The sequence below is a fragment of the Rhamphochromis longiceps genome, linkage group LG15 (assembly GCF_057381845.1).
Source record: "Rhamphochromis longiceps isolate RC_006_pf linkage group LG15, R_longiceps_female_GT1.1, whole genome shotgun sequence".
NCBI classification, from domain to species: domain Eukaryota; kingdom Metazoa; phylum Chordata; class Actinopteri; order Cichliformes; family Cichlidae; genus Rhamphochromis; species Rhamphochromis longiceps.
The window spans coordinates 37,506,655-37,526,923 of record NC_140571.1 but is presented as its reverse complement, the minus strand read 5'-3'; the positions used below and the strand labels follow the sequence as shown (position 1 = coordinate 37,526,923).

At 41.9% G+C, this 20,269-nt stretch overlaps 2 protein-coding genes and 1 long non-coding RNA gene across 4 annotated transcripts in view; 1 reads left to right on the top strand and 2 right to left on the bottom strand.

Moving 5' to 3' along the window:
• The window catches only part of LOC146653113 (uncharacterized), a 172,703-nt gene that overhangs the window by 72,657 nt on the left and 79,777 nt on the right, over positions 1 to 20,269 (bottom strand). The gene's annotated exons all lie outside the window — the stretch shown is intronic.
• Positions 1 to 20,269, bottom strand: part of LOC146653119 (uncharacterized) — a 250,949-nt gene that overhangs the window by 206,112 nt on the left and 24,568 nt on the right. The window lies entirely within an intron of this gene.
• LOC146653121 (uncharacterized) lies at positions 251 to 19,907 on the top strand. 2 transcript variants are annotated; one of them, XM_085383103.1, is made up of 10 exons: positions 251 to 901; positions 1,022 to 1,171; positions 6,164 to 6,303; positions 9,225 to 9,323; positions 9,616 to 9,747; positions 16,557 to 16,643; positions 16,737 to 16,778; positions 16,881 to 16,943; positions 17,654 to 17,729; positions 17,843 to 19,907. In XM_085383103.1, the coding sequence occupies exons 2-10, from the start codon at positions 1,102 to 1,104 to the stop codon at positions 18,247 to 18,249; spliced, it is 1,116 nt and encodes a 371-aa protein (XP_085239229.1). In that variant the 5' UTR covers positions 251 to 901; positions 1,022 to 1,101; the 3' UTR covers positions 18,250 to 19,907. The 2 variants fall into 2 exon arrangements, with proteins under 2 accessions (XP_085239229.1, XP_085239228.1); XM_085383102.1 differs by having other exon boundaries at positions 252 to 901; positions 17,651 to 17,729.

The window sequence follows — 20,269 nt, the reverse complement described above, 5'->3', positions numbered from 1 at the left end:
CAAGGATGCCTCCTGGGCGCCTCCTGGGTGAGGTGTTCAGGGTATGTCCCACCGGGAGGAGGCCCCGGGGCAGACCCAGGACACGCTGGAGAGATTATATCTCTCGGCTGGCCTGGGAACGCCTTGGTGTTCTCCTGGATAAGCTGGAGGAGGTGGCTGGGGAGAGGGAGGTCTGGGCCTCTCTGCTTAGACTGCTGCCCCCGCGACCCGGCCTCGGATAAAGCGGATGAAGATGGATGGAGCTGAGATACCAGGTATCACATTGAGGCTACATTTAAACCACAAAGCTTTAATCTGCCAAGACCAACATTGTAATTAAAGCATTTTAATGAGGGGTCCAGACACTTGGCATAACTGAATGTGTCCATCTTTTTGTTGACCGACTTTCATGAAGTTCATGTTGGTAGTTTTTGCATTGCGATGAGTACAAACAGAATAACAATTTTAAACGAAGGGAATCCTTTTGTGGTATTATGAGGGATTACATAACATCGCAATTAATATTTCATCTACTTATTTCTGAAAACATATCTGTCTGATATGTTTGTAAACTTTTATCCTTATCTTTCCTTTGTTTTCAGCATTTGCTCTTTTCTGGCTTCTCTCAACCACCCTTCCTGCAGAGTTTTTCAGAGAACCTCAGCTGTTATTTTAAGAAAATACCACCCAAATCTGTCCTTGAGGGAAAGGCATGACCTCACATTCATCCCCTGAGAGGGAAATTACCATGAACTGTCTGTCCTTCCTATTAGACCTTCTTCAGTCTACAAGGATTCCCATGTAATTGGGCCTCCCAGCGGATGTTAATATATCACCAGTGAATCTGCAGCCTGACCTTTGACTCTGAGATATTGCAGACAAGCCAAGCAGCAGGGAGAGAGCAGAAACACACTCTGAGCAGGTGAGGTGGATCAAAGGTTTTAGTCTTCTGCTTTTAGATTCAAAAAATCTACAATACTACCAGAAGTACTAGAGGGATTGTTTTACAAAATACCTTTGGTTTTCAAATTCTGTTTTGCAGCCAGCAATTGTGACGGGCTCACTGTTTTCACGGGATCCTCTGTCCTGCTTGCGTTGATTTTCTAAGCAGACGTCATCGTGATGGAGACACAGCAAACGGCTGGAAGTTTTCCTGCGCTGAGCCAAACCACTGTCACAGCAAGTATAACAGGTACAAGTGTTTGGTCTCAGCTGACCGTAAGGTTCAAAGTTAATAATGTCAGTAAAGAGTGCTCCCTCCAGAATGACGCAAAGCTGCATGAAAGGCTAACAATGCAAAGCGTGGATGTGCTTAGACTGTAAGCAAAGGCATATTTTACTGCTGTTCAGTTGCAGTGTGTGCTAAACGCCTCTGACTGAGTCTGGCTCTGGATCTATTTTCATCCAGGCTCTTCAAACTGTTTCCTCTAATCGCTGCACATTTGAAGCAGATACATAAAGCCTCAGAGACTAATTCAGTTCTCAGAAGTTATCTTCAGCTTTCACATCAGCTGCCCAGGTGAACTCCCTTCTGCTTGCTTATTTTTCCACTGGCATTGCATGTTGTGGCACACAGAGCTCATTTCCAGCTGGGCTATTTTGGGCTCAGCTGCCAAGATTCTGATCTTTATGGGATTTTAAAACTAAGCACCAGGAATAAACCTTTAAGTAAAATGAAAATCTTATGAGCTTTTAAAAACAGACTAGCAGTTCTGCCAAAGAGCCACTATTTACTTTAAGTTAGTGGGTCTAAATTGCACTTTCCATGCATAATATAAACAGCGCTGACAATATCACAGTATGTTTGGCTGTTAGTCCTAGCACAGTGAGTTTGTTGAGATTTGATGGGAACTGAAAGCTTTTGCAGGTAACGCTTTGTTTTGTTCTTCTGTTATGTCCTGTTCCAGCTGTGGGAGAAACATATGAGCTTACACGGTGGCTGTAAATCATTTGGCACATTTCCAGCTGCAAGAAGCTTTCATGTGAAGCGGATAAATGTCTGTTTATGAGGTGTAAATTTCAACAGTTTAGGCGTTTCCATTTGCAAAGCAGCTGTGTGGTCAGCAAAATGACGGACCGTCAGAGGAACTTTAATCTCCGACAGTAGATATTACATAATCTTTTTTAGAGACGTCTTTGACACATTAACTGCCATCAAGAGCAATCATGATTTTATGAGAATATGATCACTTTAGACTGTAGCTCTCAAATAAAACCCACAGCCACTTTATAAGGTACACCTCTTTAACTGTTCATTAACACATATCTATTCAGCCAATCACACGGCAGCAGCTCGGTGCATTTTGGCAAGTAGACATGATCAAAATGAACTGCTGAGACTCAAACCGAGCATTAGAATCAAGCAGAAAGGTGACCTATGCGACTTTGAATGTTGGCGCCAGATAGTCTGAATAATTCAGAAACTGCGTAGCTACTGGGATTTTTCCCATATGGCTTTCTCTGGAAAGGAGAAAATATCCATAGAGCGGCAGTTCTGAGCAAAAGGGTCTTGCTGATGACAGAGGTCAGAGGAGACTGGTCAGATGCAAAGGGAGCCAAAAGCAGACTCCAAAGGCAGGCGGGAATAAAACACAAAGCACTTGAATGATGGCTAGTTTGCGATCCAAAATTAAAATCTGTGAAAGAAAAACAAATGTAATCCAATTTACTGCCAATAAATGGGAGAAGACAACAGAGACTCAAAGACAAAAAGCAAAAGGAAGGCAGCGCAATAAATACACAAAGGGTTCATTTGAGGAAATAGAAACGGGGGAAATGAGACAGCTGAAACCGACATGAATAATGACACAAAGGACGTGAAACTAAACGCAAGGACACAGGAGACAAATGCATACACACAATAACTTTACACTAAAGGAAACACAAGAAACTCTTTTTTTTTAACTAAGAGCATGAAAATAACTAACAAATCTTCTAAATAATCACAACATTGGGAAAAAACTCAAATAAAGAAAGCTTGTTACATAGTTGCATACAGTAGCTTGTTACAACCAAGCTACTGTACGCAGAAGAGCTCTGAACTTACAGTAGCAGACCACACCTTGGAGCCAAGAGCAGGAAACTGAACCACAGTTCACACAGGTTCACCAAAAACAGACAACACAAGACTGGAAAAGCATTGCCTGGTTTGATGAGTGTCAGTTTCTGTTGTTCACATGATAGGGTCAACATTTTGCATAAACAACATGAAAACATGGGGCAAACCTGCCTTATATCAACAGTTCAGGCTGCTGAACAGCTCGTTGATGTGATGGTGTGGGGGGGTATTTTCTTGGCACACTTTGGGCCCCTTATTACCAACTGAGCATCGTTAAACAGCCACAGCTTACCTGAGTATTGCTGCTGACCATGTCCATCCCTTTATAACTACAGGGTACAATGATGGATTTATGATCTTAGACTGGTTTCTTGAACACGACAATGAGTTCTTGGTACTCAAATGGGCTCCACAGTCAGCACAACATTGCTACAACTGACCTAAAGCAGCTCTGCATCTTTTGTAGTTAATATTTTCTAGACAAAGTGCTTTACAGTTTCAAATAAAACACAAGGCACAGAAAATCACAAGTTTTAAAGCCATGTGAGTTGCAGCTGATCTGGAACAAAAGCAATTTCTGAATAAATTTGCAATTAAGATTTTCGAGAAATGCAGTCTCAGTGATTCTGACTTTAATCAGAAGAAAACTATGTCTTAAATTAAAGTATCTGCCAAGTTGCGAAATATTCCAAGACTTTCACTCATTCGAAGCATGATTCAAAGCTCTTGGGAAAAGATTCCGGTCTACGTTATCAAACACTGCTTAAGTCAGAAGCGGCTAAGAGCAGAAGAGCAAGTGTGATTAAAAAGATGTCGGACCCTGAAGTGAATATTGGATTTCATGGGCTGTAAAGTCCAAAGCATTCACAGATGTCTGTTATCTGAGCCAACAGAAGCAACATATTTCTAAGTTCTGATCTTATCCAGTTCTCTTTTTTTTAACGATGCTATGACTGCTCAGCACTGGTATTTTCCTACGGTGTAAATCAAAGTACGACAGCCTGTGTTAGCTGGGAAATTGTTACCAAGCACCCCGATGAAGGCCACAAGTTGAAACGGGCTGGTCAAGCAGCAAAGTTTATACCACGAGTGTTGCAGGAGCTTCGACTTCTTTAGAGGACCAAAACTACCAAATTCTCACAAGAAAACTATAAATCAGAACTGATGAGTTCATGAAGTGTGACACAGATTGGTAGTTCAACTTTTATTTGCCAGTGTAGCTATAACATCTAAATGTCATCCACTGTAGCCGTTTATAGCTGGAATGTGTGTCTTCAAATGAACACATAGAAATAAAAAATTAATATAGAAGACTTGCACACAAGCTGGTGAAGTGAAAGCTCCTTATTGATTTGATATGTAAAGAAACCCAACGCACCTTTCCTAGAGGCCTGAGCATGTCAGTGCAGGGGTTGATCTGACCGTGTCAGCAGAAATAGTCCATTGACAACAACAGAGAGGTGAGGCATTTCTATACCAACGGCAGTGAAAGCTACCTGGACAATTCTGCTAACACGCTTCCTGTTTAGTTGTGATGCACTTTGTGATCTTTGTCTCAAAAGGTCATATAGAAATAAAATTTTACTTATTTATATTGCTTAATTTATGTCACCCATAGGGCATGAGTGGAGACTGAGTGGAGAGTCAGTCATGTGCTATGGGCTTCACGGTCACCAAATGTCAGCCCAGCTAGACACTGGGCAGGTTTCTGGGCTGATCTTTTGAGAAAAATATCCTGCAGTCCAACATCAAATCAAGCCATCAGATAGCTGCGGCTCCCTAAGCCTGGTTCTGCCAGAGGTTAAAAGGGAGTTTTTCCTTCCCACTGTCGCCAAGGGCTTGTTAGAAGGGTCATCAACTGCTTTGGGTTTTCTCTGTATTATTGTCGATTGTTTACTTTAACATATAAAACACATTGAGGCAACTGTTGTTGTGATTTGGAACTATAGAAATAAAACTGAAATGAGCTGAATTGTGTTGATTTCCCTTTAATTTGTTGCCAGTCTGTAGCTTTGTGTCGGTCTGTTTGTGTTCACCTTCGAACTAAACAGTGACTAAAATCCCGTAAAACTGTTACGTGATGCAAATGAAGCCGTTTAGGAGTCGACCTTTGCTACAGTCACACTTTTGCATTATTGCTAAATTACCTGTTTCATGTCGGGAAATGGATTGAAACACTGACTCGGCATCAGTTAGATGCTTGCTCTGCAGTTTGCTTACACACAAGGAACGCCCTGTGTACACATACTCATAGTTTTAGATACATACACACAAATATTTACTCATATAAACCACAAATACTGCAATCTTTGTAAACACATGATTTGAAGGCGTGCGGACATCAAATACACAAATACACATAGGTTTTAGTGAAATTGTGACACACAAACTGTCATGAATCGCTGTGTGGCAGGCAAGCAGGAGTGGTGGACCCAAAATGCAGAACTCAGACAGGGAAGTGAAACTTAAGGCGCAGCTTTATTGCTGGGAAAAACCTCGTACAACTAAACTCACCAAAAGAAAACCAAAAGTCAGAACAGCGGAACCAAGGACTGAAACACTGGAAAGAAACACTAAACTGGAGCAGGAGACCAAACACTAGGAACATAGAAGCAGAACACACAGCTAGTTGAGGGTACGACGCGACACTGACACAGAGAAACACAGGGCTTAAATACACAGACGGCAGAATCAAGGGATGAGAGACAGGAGGGGAACACACCTGGGAGAAATCACAGCTGACGAGACAGGGGAAACGTAAACTGAGCACACTCACATATGACACAAACCTTCACAATAAAACAGGAAACTCAGACACATGGAACCAGACAAGACATTGACCTAACCAGACAGATTCACAAACAGATGGGGTGACACCATAGACAGAGACAGACTCAAAGGCAGACCAAATATAACACACAGAACTCAAACAATAATAATCATCATCATCATAAACTAGAAAATGATAACTAAAAGCGCTGGGTCACCGACCCAGGACCATGACACAAACATTATCCTAAATCCGTTAATTAACCAAAATATACACATGTAAGAATTTCTGTGCTCTCACACAAATTCATCCTCATAATAATTTGACCCTTTATGTCCTCTCTTCGTGGTTCCCAGGGGCTACCATGGTATCCATGGATACTATGTCTCGCTTCCACGGGGAAGGAGTTCGCTACAAAGCCAAGCTGATTGGCATGGACCCAGTACCCGACGCCCTCGGAGAAAAGATGTGCAGAGACTCCATGATGAAACTAAAGGTAGTCCACCGCCAAAGTAAACTGACTTCTGTCTGCTCTTGATTAAACTGGTTGATTTCCTGTAAGATCAATCTTCATTTTTTCACTTTATCAGAGAAAAAAATCAAAGATAAACACCAGACGTTTAATATTTCATGACTGCTGAGATTAATGTTATCATTTGGAGGTACTTGTATTTCACAGACCAATATGTTTTTAAGCATCACAGCAAAAGTATTTAAAAGCTACGTCAAGATCTGGGAGGATATATTTTTTCTGTCCTTCTGTCCATTTCGGTCAGCGCTCAGATGTCTCAATATCTAATGGAGGATTTGCATGAAAGTTATCACAGACATTTTTGGTTCCAAGATAAAAATGAAAAATAAGAAAGTCCTTGTTGTCTTGTGGTGACCCTTCCATCTAAAAAGAAAGGAATAAATCTTTAAAGTAAGTTAGGTGACAAGCAACAGAAAAGAAAATCATGTGCTATACTGTACTTAAAGATCCCAATCTTAAGTATTCAGATTCAGTAGTGTTGACAGTTAGAACTTACTTTCTGTCTTCTGTTTTAGTTTTTTAACCATAGACTGTATATAAAAGAAGGCCAAAGCCACTACACCGTTTGGTTTACTGACTCCGTTTTTGACTTGAGCTCTGCAGGTCATTATAAAGATCTGCCTTGCTTTTAAAGTGAAAACAAAACATCACATGTGTTAAGGTTAATTTACACCTCAGAGCCCTACTCTAAAAAACTGTCACAGCGAAAGAAAAGACACTAAACTGGCAGTTCAATTACAACTCAAACATTACATTACATTACATATAACATTACAGCTAACAAAGGCAGCTAGCCAACAAAGAAGAGCCACTCAGTGCTTCAGAGACAGAGAGTGAAAGTGGACAGTGTATCCATTTTTTTGTTTATTAATATAAAACCCATCTGTGAAGCCGGGGGCAGTACAGAAAGGACTCCCTTAGACTGCTTTTTAGTTTCAGTTTCCTTGTTTTCCACTGAGATATCAGTGTTATTAGTTAGCTAAATGTAAGTCTTTTAGCAGCAACACATCTGTACTGGCATGTGACGGTGCTGCACAGGCTCTAAAAACTAACTTTAACCACTTAAATCCAGCTCCATGCAGAGTGTTAAATCTATGGTTATTTTTAGAGGAAGCCTCTGTGATGTAAGTTAACACGTATTGTTTCATGCACATTTTTTATGCACTGTCTATGATATGAGTCATACGTAGGAAAAGCTCCTGATTGCTGTTTGTTTCAGTGGAAGAGCATGCATCAGTGAGTTCAGATCTTAAAGTTTTTCTTTGTGTTTGAGTTTATTTGCTAACTACAAGGTTTTAAATACTCACAGACTGCAGACTGAAAACTGTCAGAAACAGACTCGATGTGTAGTTTTTGGACCTTTGTAGACCTTTCTGATGGCATTTGAATTTGACAAAGCATTATTATTAAATATTTTTTAAAAAGAAACTCTTCCTTAACACAGTTTTAACTCTATGTTTGATGAATGAGCAGTGTCTTTGTTTTTTCAGAAAGAAAATGAGTTGTGGGAACATTCCTGCTGTGGAAAAATGGCTTGTAATGCCTCTGACATCCTGTTGACTCCTGACGTGTTCTTCTAATCTCAAAGGACTTTGCATGATGCAGTGAGAGTTTGTTTGGAGAAGCGCGCCACAGCTTTTGTAAAAAGTCAAAAAAGGGGGGAAACAATAATAAACGATAAACAGACACGGACAGAGCGAGGTCACAATCACTCAAAATTGTAATCACACTTGTGCGACCTGTCAAGACCGTCAGTGTCAGCATGCATCTAATGTAGTGTGAATAACTTTAAACTGCAATCAGCGATCACACACACACTGCTTTGAATATAAATGTTTATACCATACACAATACATTACAACACAGTTAGAAGAAACACACTACAGCACTGGTGTGAGTCACCGATCGCAGTCACAGGAAGGACATCATAGTAACGAGTATAAAAATACAGACGGCAGGAGCCAAACCACAAATCACTCAGCAAATAGAATCAAAGAGTGAACTTTGTGCAGGTAACTGTGGAGTAGCTCAGGATGTGTTTGACACAGATCTGACTGCTGTGAAGGCCAATTCAGGGTCTCTGGGTGATTGTTTGATAGCAACTGCAGAATCGCAGCTTTGCATATGAATAATGTAAGCTGTGTACAGTACTGTGCAAAGGTCTCGAGCCATGCCTGATGTTTGTCAAGACCAGTTTTAAAAAACCGCGAGAACATCTGGCTGCTTGGAAGTGTGACTCAAGACTTTTGCACGGTATACTTGTTGCATGTTTTGAGACCTATATATTTTATACAATTTAAATATAATAATTTATCAATAAAATGTGTATAATGCTGAGAAGAGGACACCTTTATGAAATATAATATAAAAAGCAACCTGCGAAAACCACCCAAACCACACACTCAGCAATAGCAAAGACAGCTTCCAGTAGGAAAAAGTGCTTAGAAAACCTACCCAGATCGATTGGGACTGAAACAGATCCACTGCCAATGTTTTTGTGGCTGTAAATCATGGATTAAAACAATTTCACAAAGTAAACCATCAAAGAAAGCACTTGCTTTTTTGTTAGCAGCAATGATCTGTACATCCTGGTTTGTAAGAGGTCCTTTCAGCAGACCACTTCTGGCTGCAGATACAATGTTCCCTCCGGCTGTCCCGGCATGCTTACTGGTGGTGTTACATCAATCGTAGACACAATGACTGTGAAATATGTCAGAACTGCTCTGTCGGTTAATTCGTTTAGCTTTACTCCTTAATGTGAGATTCATCTCGCTTTTTATGTGTGCTCTGACTTATCTCATTGGAATATATGTCTGTCATTTCATGTTTACTTCTTATTCAGCTCACCTGTGCTGTGCTGTTGTGTGAATGTGTGTGTGCTAAAGGGCTTTGAGGTAGCAGGAAGGAAACAGGGAATCCACAAGAGGAGAATTTGGTTGAAAATTTCCTCCAGTGGCTTGAAAATTCTGGATGAAAGGACCGGGGTGAGTCAAGCAAGGGATTTCCCAACATGTGTTGTGTTGTCCTCAAATTGTAGCGCCCCCTTTAGGTTGATAGTTAGTCTTAAAATGACTGTGATTCTTCAGTGGACAGTTCATGCTTGGATTGCATAATAAAAGTATTTTATTACACTGCAGTTTATTTTCCAAAACTGGAAAATCTTAAGAGGTGGAGATGATATTTACACAAGTGCTGAGGATCAGTATCATAAAGCTGTTCTTATTTTGGTGGTTAGAGTTTCTTGTATAATAAATAAAAGATAAATCCTCATTTCAGGCTGTTCTTCACGACCATGAGAGGAGCAGGATCAGCTCTTTGACCAAAGATGAGTCTGACCCCAGAGCTCTGGCTTACATCTACCAGCATCAAGACAACTACATCCTCTTCTACATCAAGATGGCTAACCTGGTAACGAAACACAGTACTAAAGCAGAAACAGGTGGTGTTATTAAATACTGCTAATATTAATGCTAATACTGCTAATACTGCCACATAACATATAAACATTTAATAGATTATTATATAAAAATGATTTAATAAGTCATTTATTAGCAAAAATGTTTACTATAACTCCTCCAGTGGGCACATATAGCAAGTATAGTTGTTTAAGCACATAAAAAAATACTGAGCCACCGCAATGCAATTTAATGCTGACATGATTTATCAGCATTATTTAACTTCATTTAACCATCAAACCATCCATTCTCTTCAGCTTATCAGGGTCACAGGGGGGCTGGACCCTATCGCAGCTGTGAGAGGTGGGGTACAGAATGGACCAGTAACCTTCTGATATATTAAAAAAATTAGATGAAATTCAAATGAATTCAATTTTATTTATACAGCGCCAAATCACAACAACAGTCGCCTCAAGGTGCTTTATATTGTAAGGTAGACCCTACAATAATACATACAGAGAAAAACCCAAGAATCATATGACTCCTATGAGCAAGCGCTTTGGCGACAGTGGGAAGGAAAAATTGCCTTTAAACAGGAAGAAACCTCCAGCAGAGCCAGGCTCAATGAAAATATACATTTTCATGCAGGAGGCATTTTTTTGCAATTTACTGCTCACAGTAGCAGTGCATGTTTGACAGATTCAGTCTGGACGGAGGAGAGAAACCTCAATTTCTGTGCAGTGTATTTATCTGTGTAGCATTAAAGTTCATTCTAAATAAATACAGTTAGCTTGCTCGAGCAGCATTCTAAACAGCTGGTCCGAAACTGTTTTTATCATTTACGGAATATTTCAAAATTCAGACTAATGGTGTCAAAGCCTGAACTTGAGATGATTATTCATGCTTTTATTTCCTCCTGTTTAGACTACTATAGTTGTGTCTTTTTACTTGTTTTGTTTTTTTCTTTTTTCTTTTTTAGCTTCTCTTTTCTTTTCTCTTTTTTTTTTCGCAATGGGGCATCACATGCTGAGAGGCGTTTTTTCCATGACATGCAAACAAATAGGGTTTGTTTTGGTAAGCCCTCTGAGACTACTGTTCTGCTGTCTGCAGTCAATCAAAGTCTTTATTGTGTGCAGCAATTTAACCACTAGTTGTGTTTATGTTAATGTTGGGTATTGTATGAAAACATGTCAGTTGATGATGAAATGCTTTAATTTAAGGGAGTTCATTTTGGGGGGATTCAAATTTAAAAGACAAAATGTTAAGAAGCACTAAAGAAATTGTCATGCATATCTACTTGTGATTTCTTCAGTACAGAGAAACCTTTGTGTTCACATGTTGTGGTGCTCAAGGGCAGGGAAAAGAGATAATTTACTGATACATATACATATGTAATACTGTGAAAAACTCTTGAGCCACCCTTGATTTCTTCATATTTTGTTGAAGAAATCAAGGGTGGTTTGGGGCAATAGCTCCTCAGGCTGTAGAAAAGTCTTTTAAAGATTTTCTTTGGACATTGGCTGCTTTTCCACTTATTTGCAGTCCAGCCTGTGTGCCTGAACAATGTCAGATGATTTATTCTGTTTGTTTGTTTGATCATAAGTTATAGAACTTATGTCTACACACAGCAAACAATATAGAAAGTACCGATTTTAATTTTTTTTTTTTTTTTTTTTTTTTTTTTTTTGCCTGTCCTGTTTGGCTCTTTTGCCATCAGAATTGTTGTCTAAAGGCAAAGAAAGATGCCCAACGGATTTACTTTACCAAATTGACCATCCCAGCCTTGCCGTAATGGTCCATTTGATTCACCTTTTATTGTTTCTTTTATTTTCACTTACTGAATACGGGACAGACTTGACTGGGGGAAAGAAGGGGAGAAAGAAAGAGGGAAAGAGAAACAGCTGAGAAGAGGGACGGGGGAGAAGGGCAAAAGACAAAAACCAACAGAATGGGCAGAGAAGAAAAAAATGCATATATCAATCACCTGGATCACCTGCTGAGAAAGAAAAAAGAAAACAAGCAGAAGAGAACAAGAGCAACAGAACAAACAACATCACAATGATATATGGGAATATGACAGCAAATACCAAATATTAAACATCATTGTGCAGCACATAAGATCAACAGAACACAGTGTGCTTTGAGGTAGGAGCCAAAAAGGGTGTAGTTTGTGGGTGTGATCACCCGTGTGTACACCTGTGAGCATGGACGCGCTTGTTTTTTGTTTTTTAAAAGGTTCCTTCTTGTAATAATCTGCTAGAGGGTGTGGGGGGGCCACAGCCCCGTCCTCCAGGGCATGAAGCAGGTATGGAGGAGATCAAAACTCCAGACATCCAGAGGCCCCCAGAACACAAGAGACCAAGGAAGACCAACAGAGGGGCAGCCGCGCCACTGTCCCAGAAAGAGCTGAGGAGAGTCCCAGATGAGGGCTCACCCAGCAGCTGCGGAGCAGAAGCCAGGGGGAGTTGCAGTGACGCGCCCGTGAGCTCCGCCGGCAGCCAGCCGCGCCTGAGTGACCAAGCCCCAGGCCGAGAGGCCGGGGGCACCCCACCTCCGAAGTGGCCCGAGCGAGCCCCAGGCTCCAGGCCCCGATAAGCGGCCGCCAAGGAGTGAGCCGGTGTGTACCTGGACGCTCATCCCCGGACACAGAGAACCACCAACGCACCGATGTCTGAGGGGGTCCGCCACTGGCAGGGGAAGTGGTGGTAGGGGGAGATAGGCCTCCAAACCTTGGAGGGCCTGAGATGTCCCCAGAGAGGTGGCGCCTGACACCCAACCTGACATATAGACACAGACATACAGGCACACACAGATACAAACATCCATTCCCACCCTCATGCTCTCATATGCACTTACTCCACACTCAACCAACGTGGAGACAGACATAAAGAGACGCTGTACACACGATCACACTCCCCAAGCGTACTCTACAAACCGGGTCTAGGTACCCTTGCCCCTGGAGGGGGGAACTGCACCCAGACCCAGGTGGTGTTACCCTTTTCCCTGCGGTGGGGGGAGGCAGACCGCCCCGACTCCGCAGCAGCAGGAAGGCCCCACACTCCAGACCGCAGTCGGACGGCCAACTCCTCCTCCTAGCCCCCCCGCTCCAGCAGGTCGCAGAGAATGGGGGTGAGAGAAGACTCCGAACCTCCCTCCACCCGCTCATTGTAGTGTTGATGCATTTGTGTTCTAAGGTGCATTTAAAACCCAGGAGGGCTTGGAGCTACCTGCCAGAGAGCAGCAGGTAAGCGCATGGTCCCTCCTGCTAGCCCTCAATGTCTACGTGTATTTAAAATTGAGAGGTGGGCAACGACGCCAGGGGTGGGGTGTACACCCTGATGGTAATTTGGATTCCGTGTATCGTGCCCACCCCCAAGATCCTATATGTATGTGTAATGAGAGTGTGAGTAATGTGAATGTCTAAGTTGTGGGATAAAATTGAGGCAGAGGCAGCCAGAAGGGGACGGGGGGGGGGGGGGGGGGGGGTAGCCTCCTCTGCACCCTGGTGACATACCCCTACTCCAAGGTCCTGCATGTGTGGGTGGTTGTGGTGGAGCGGGAAGAGGGAGGCAGCTGGAGATGGGGAGGGAAGGAAGGGAGGGGCAAGTGACCCCTCCCTGGGGCCAGCTCCCCCGCTGACCCCAGTAGGCACCCCCATACTCCGCGACCCGCCAGGGAAAGGGGGCCCAGGCCCATCCAGACCGGGCCCAGTGCAGCAGCGCCTCCCGGCCCCACAGAGCCTGGGACAGTCCACCCAACCCCACCACAGAGAAAACTGCACCCACCCCACCATCCACTCATCTTCCAGACTACATAAGACAATAAACACCCAGGCTGAGATCTTCCTCCAGCTCTCCTGTATCTCCCCCTCCTGCAGAGGGAGCTCCTGAGGAGAGGAAAGCTCCTGCAAGATGTGACAATCTCCCCCACCAGTTGAAGAGCCCCCCAGGTGGCTCGATGCACCGGCGGCACCCTGCTCCAGGGCTGGGCCCCCATGCACCCACCCGCCCACAACCCCGGCAACACACCAACCAGGACCCAAGCCCCCGAGGCCCGGTCCGGGTCCCAGCCCAGAGACGGAGCGCCCCCAGGCTACCAGGTCAGTAACCCACGTCCGTCAGCACAGACCCTCCCCTAGCCCCGCTGCACGCAGCCGCGAGGAAACAGTCACCTGAGAGCCAACAGAGCCCCTAACCGGACATGACCGCTACCCCGGGTTGAGCCCCCCAAGGAAGATGCCTCCAGGGAACCCCCCGACGCCCTAAGCCTGTCCCTACCCCCACACCAATCACAACAGTGAAGGCGGGACCAAACTATGACCCCCCACCCCCACTAGGTGATGGAGCTGATCAAAGGAGCCCAGAGCAATTGGTCTGATGTGGTGGCAGAGGCTGTATCAAGGCTAATGTAATCTAATAGATAATTTCTATATTGGTTAGAATTAAGATTATTTTTATTTTTCCAGTTCATGAGGACTGTTTTCTTGGCTATGCATAGGGCAGTGAAAACCATATGGGCGATATTCTTTTCTGAAGTGACATTATCTAAGCTGCCCAACAAACACACTAAGGGGGAAGTTGGAATGTTACATTTCAGACACTTCGATAAGTCTTCACATATCTCGCGCCAAAACTTCTGAACTGGTGGACAGAACCAAAGAGCGTGGATATAATTGTCCGGTGAATTGGTTTGGCAGTGTGAGCAGTTGTTGGTAGACGTAAAGCCCATCTTGAACATCCGATGACCTGTATAGTGCACTCTATGTAATATTTTGTATTGAATTAATTGAAGACTGGGATTTCTAATTAGATGAAAGGTTTTTAAGCAAATCTGAGACCAGAAGTTTAGGTCTAAGTTAACTGATAAATCCGCTTCCCATTTTGCAATAGGAAGTGATATTGATTCATCTGTTTTAGAAAGCATTCTGTATATTTTGGATAGTAATTTGGGGGTTTTAAGAGTAAGAAATTGAACCACACTTGGTGGTGTTTGTAGTTCAACTTGACCCGGTTTAAATTTCTTTTTTACTATGGATTTAATTTGTTGATATTCTAAAAATCTTTTCTTGTTGATCCCATATTGTGTAACTAGTCCGTCAAATGAAATAAATTCTGTTCCTTCTAGTATATGTTCTAAATATTTGATTCCTTTACCACTCCAATCTGAAAAGTTTATCATATTATTGTTTTGTAATATGTCAGGGTTGTTCCAGATAGGTGTACGTTTGCATGGGATTAATGAAGACGCCGTCAATTTTAGAAACTCCCACCATGCTGTCAGAGAAGAGCTGATGTTGATGCTTTTAAAGCATTCATGTCTTTTGATGTTTGAGCTGATAAATGGTAGGTCTGAGATCTCTAGATTATTGCAAAGTGCTTGTTCTACATCTAGCCAAGGTTCATCTAAGAGGGTATGTTTTAGCCATCCTGAGATAAACTGAAGCCTGTTGGCTAAGAAGTAGTGCTGAAAGTTAGGCAGTTCTAGTCCTCCTTTATCCTTGGTCTTTTGTAGTGTTTTTAAGCTTATACGTGGGGGTTTATTTTTCCAAAGGAATTTGGACATACATGAATCTAGCGATCTGAACCAATCTTGTGGCGGTTTAGTTGGGATCATTGAGAATAAATAATTTATTTTTGGTAAGACCATCATTTTTATAGCGGCAACCCTTCCCATGAGTGATATGGGTAGACATTTCCATCTAGCCAGATCATCTTCTACCTTCTTTAAAAGTGGGATATGGTTTAATTTAGTTAGATCTGCAAGCTTGGGAGAAACATTAATACCTAAATATTTTATATTTCCCGATTGCAGTGGTGTAGAAGAGGAATTATGGAAGGAGCAATTAATCGGTAGGACTGTAGATTTTGACCAGTTAATTGAGTAATCTGATATTCTTGCAAAAGAGTTTATCAATTCAATCAATTCTTTTTACTTGTTTTAACAAATCAGCCTTAAATCGTCTTCAGACTGTGCAGAATGCTGCAGCCCGTCTCTTAACAGGCACCAAGAGAAGATCTCATATTACTCCAGTTTTAGCCTCCCTTCACTGGTTGCCTGTAAGTTTTAGGTTTCATTTTAAAATTTTAGTTCTAACCTTTAGGGCCCTACATGGTCAAGCTCCCCAATATTTATCTGACCTGCTGAAACCACATTCATCTTCTCGAGCTTTAAGCTCATTAGATGAGAGACTGCTGGTGGTACCGCGCACTCGTTTTAACCCTCTTGAGGCAGGCGTTGCCGATTTGCAACAGTTAAAAACTAACAACCTGATTACCCCACAAACATATTTTATGAGGTTTTTTTTACTCAGAAGTACCACTGCAGGACTTGGTTGTGCATTAGCAACAAAAAGTTTAATTTGAGCCTGAGAGGGTTAAAACTCGTGGTGATCGTGCCTTTCAGACTTTGGCACCACGGTTGTGGAATTCTCTTCCACTGTCTCTACGCTGCACGTACTCCATTGATTCTTTTAAAAAAAACAGCTTAAGACATTTTTATTTAGAAAAGCATTTGAATAATTTCCTCCTTTGTTTTTTTATTGTTTTATTGTATTACATTGCTGTTTTATTTACTGTTACATTGTTTTATATTTCCATTTCTTGTGTTGTAAAGCACTTTGTGATTTTTATCTGTGAAAAGCGCTATATAAATACATTTTACTTACTTACTTACATTCTCCTCAAAACAGGCATGCAAAGCAAACTTTAAAAAGCCAGCTCATCGTGAACGAGAATGATTGTCACTATAGTTTGTTTTGCATGTGGCTGCATTGGCCTGTTAAGAGTTTGCACAGCAGTAAGATGTTTTATCTGTGTCTCTCAGGCACATCCAGTGTTCCTCGACATCCAGGAAGTTTGTCAGCATGTGGACCGAGAGATCTCGCAGCAGCCTGCAGAGACACCAACACAAGTCAGAAAGAAGTTTTTTTTTTTGTCCCTGTGCTTTTGGTTGGTTTATTTGTTAGCTTTCACTCACCACTGTTGGTTTTTTTTTCTGTTTCAGGGCGCTTCTTTACTGGTTCTACACAAGAGCTCAGCAGCAGAGGTTCATTATTTTTAATCATCTTCACTTTTTCTAAATGAAGGTGATCCCAAATTTAAACAAAATATTTCTGTGTTTTTATACATGGACTTGCTTACTTTACAGGAACCAGCTCTTGAAGATCTGTTTAGCCCACGGCCAGATGTTTCATCACAGCAGACAAAGCAGGTATAAAACAACAATACAAGTTTTTATGTGAGATAACAGCCATATTTCACATGAAATAGCTGACAAAAGCAAGTGTCCAAAGTTGGGTTGAAATGGTAGGAGGCTAAGCAGCAGTGTCTCCCAGTTTCTGATTTTTCCCAGGGGATCCTGAAGTTGTCCCAGATTAGATATGCGATCTCTCCAGTTGATTGTGGTTTTACCCTGGGGTCTCCAAACCTCCAAAGGGAGGCTTGTCCGAACTCCTCGTCCCCTCTCTCAGGCTGAGCGCAGCCTGCCTGAGGAGGAAAGTCATTTTAGACACTTGGGTTCATGACCTTACTCTTTTAGTTATTCGTGACTATTTTTAGTTTAGTTTATATTATTTTCACAGTTAGTTTCTTTAATAAATTGTGATTTTATAGTGCTATATGTATACATCTTTCTTGTATACTTGTATATGATATTATTTGTATATTATACTTTTACAGGTGCTCAGTGTGTTTAAGTTTAACTTTTTAACTAAAGTCTAGCTTTGATCCTAATTAATAATTTTTTTCAACCCCAGTGTCACTTATTAGTTTAGTTGTAGCTCATTATAATAGCTTTGGTGCAGCATTATGGAATCTCGCAAAATAAGACGATTGTAATACAACTACACTTCTGTCTCCTCACTTTTAGGTAACATGTAGGTGAGAATTTATATTTTATTCTCTCCTTGTTTCTGCCAGCAGCCCTCATCCACCAATGAGCTGATGGAAGTGTTTTCGACCCCACTGGGGGAGCCTCTGGCACAAACTCAGATCCCAGGTATCAGTAAACATAAGGACGCGTTCCTCTTAAAAACAGCAGATTTGTAATAACAGTACACCTCATAGTGTAGCGCTATTTGAAAAACAAAAACTATTTTTCTCCTCCGTCAGAGCCTCCACAGCAACAGCAAATGCTCTCCAGCTCGCAGATTCTCTCTATGTTCCCCACACATCCTGTAGGTGGCTCTCCATACTCATCTCCCACATACCCTCCAGCCAGCATGCCTTGGGGCCAGCAGGCGCTTCCAGGAAACCAGTGGGCGGCCCCGTGGCCCACTGCGCCTGGCAACATTTCACCATGGGCACCACCAGGTGTCACAGTAGCCCCTACATTAAGCCAGGCTCCCAGCATGGCCAACCCTGTGCCCGGTTTCATGATGGGAGGAAACGCAGCCCCTACGCCCTCTGGTGTTAACAGCTACTCCACCCCTTTAAACTCCTTAAACTCCACCCCTATAGGAACAACATCAGCGCCACTGTCAGTGTCCTCACCCTTGGAGAACCCCTCCCTCCTTTGAAATGAGTGTAGAAATATGAATTTATTGAGTTCATATTTTGTTTTTAGAATTTTTAGTAAAAGAAAACACCACTACACACCTACAATGAAGCTCTAAATTATAGCACCAATATTCTTATATCATTCATTTTCTTATATATTTAACTACTTCAAGGGCTGCCATGAGATGAGAGGTGGAGAGGTTTCAAGTCCTTCACAGGGGCTAACAGAGATAGACAGACAACAGTTCGTGCTCATATCCACACCTACGGCTGATTTAGAGTCACCTGTAAACCTAAACCGACTCTAGAAGCCAGAGAGCCCATAGAGAACCACACAGGCACGACCATGAGCACGCAAACGCTACTCAGAAAGCCCCCAGACTGAGCCTGAATCCTCTTGCTGTGAGCCAACAGTGTTGACTCATTCGCCAATATTGTAAACTGAAGTACAGTTATGGTACAAAGTTTACATCCACTCAGCATGGGCATGAATATTGTGGTAATTTGGAGGTTTTAATCATTTATTTGAACAAGAATTGCGTGCACAAGTTTGAATTTATTTTGGGGGTGGGTTTCAAAAATATACATACACAACCATTAATATTTGGTGAAACGTTCCTTAGCAGGTTGCACCTCAATCAGACCCTTTTGGTAGCCATCATCAAGCATTTGGCATAATTCTGACTGGACATTTAACCATTCTTCTTGGCAGAATTTATAGACTTCAGAGTTCAGTTAATTTTGTTCGTTTCCTGGCATGGATCCACCTGTTGAGTGTAGTCCACATATTTTCAATAGGGTTGAGGTCAGGGCTTTGGGAAGGTCATTTAGCTAGCCTGCTTTATCCATTAGGATCATTGTCCTGTTGGAACATCCAGTTGTGTCCAAGTTTCAAGCATCTAACTGTTGATTAGAGATTAATTTGATGAGCTCAGAGGTAGTGCTTCTCCTTCATTATTCAATCCACTTTGTGTAATGTACCAGTACCATTTGCAGCAAAACAGCCCCAGAGCATGATGCTACCACCACCATGCTTGACAGCTGGTACAGTGTCATTAGGCAAAAAAGCTCAATCTTTGTCTCATTTGACCATAAAACTTTTCTCCAGAAACTGTTTGACTTGTCCATGTGGGCAACTGCAAATTTCAGTTGAGGTTGAAGTTGCCAGTTTTGCAGCAGGAGCTTCTTTCTTGATCAATACCCTCTCAGACAGCAATACTCACTTTACTGTGGACAGTGATGCTGCTGTTCCAGACGTTTGCAGTTCATGGCAGGCTTGAGCCTTTTCCTTTCATCTGAGGGTGACAGTTTGGGTCTTCTTTAGACCTTCACAAAGGGATGATCCTGGGATCATCCCTTTGTGAAGGTCTAAAGAAGTTAGAAATGCCCCATTAAACGTCTGGAATAGCCTTCAGAAAGCCCCGACTTTAAACGTCTTGAAAAGTTATGGACTACTCTTAAAATCCAGATCTTTGAACTCTTGTAGCTCAACATGGCAACAGCAAATAAAGAAATAAATATTACAATACTATTACTAACATTAATAAAAGCTTAAACAGACTAACAGACAAACTGTACAATTTTTATTTCTAATGAATATGTAATAAAATGTTTGTGCTGAACAGTGAAATCTGTCAATAAATGCTCAGAACTTCCAACTTTATTTTTTCATACAAATCCTGTAGTCTGTAAATTTATGAGGACTTGATGTTGATCACTTACCATGTTCAGTTTTTTAAACAGGACTTTTTGAAATGGACTGTTTAACCATTTGATTTGTGAAATTTGCTGATATCAAATGAATTCCGACTTTCTGTCTTGTTGAAAGGGATTTTGGGGAAGTTTTTTCTCCTTCTAAATCTGAGTTTGAGGAAGTCTAATTTACACAATATAAAATCTTTTTAAGAAACTTGTGACTTCCTCAGATTTTGGCTATGAAAAGACGGCTGACTACATGACGTGTACAAGATGAATAAATGACATAACGTACGAGGAAACCCCGCTCTTACTTCACTAAAATTCTCGTCCTTTCATGTATTT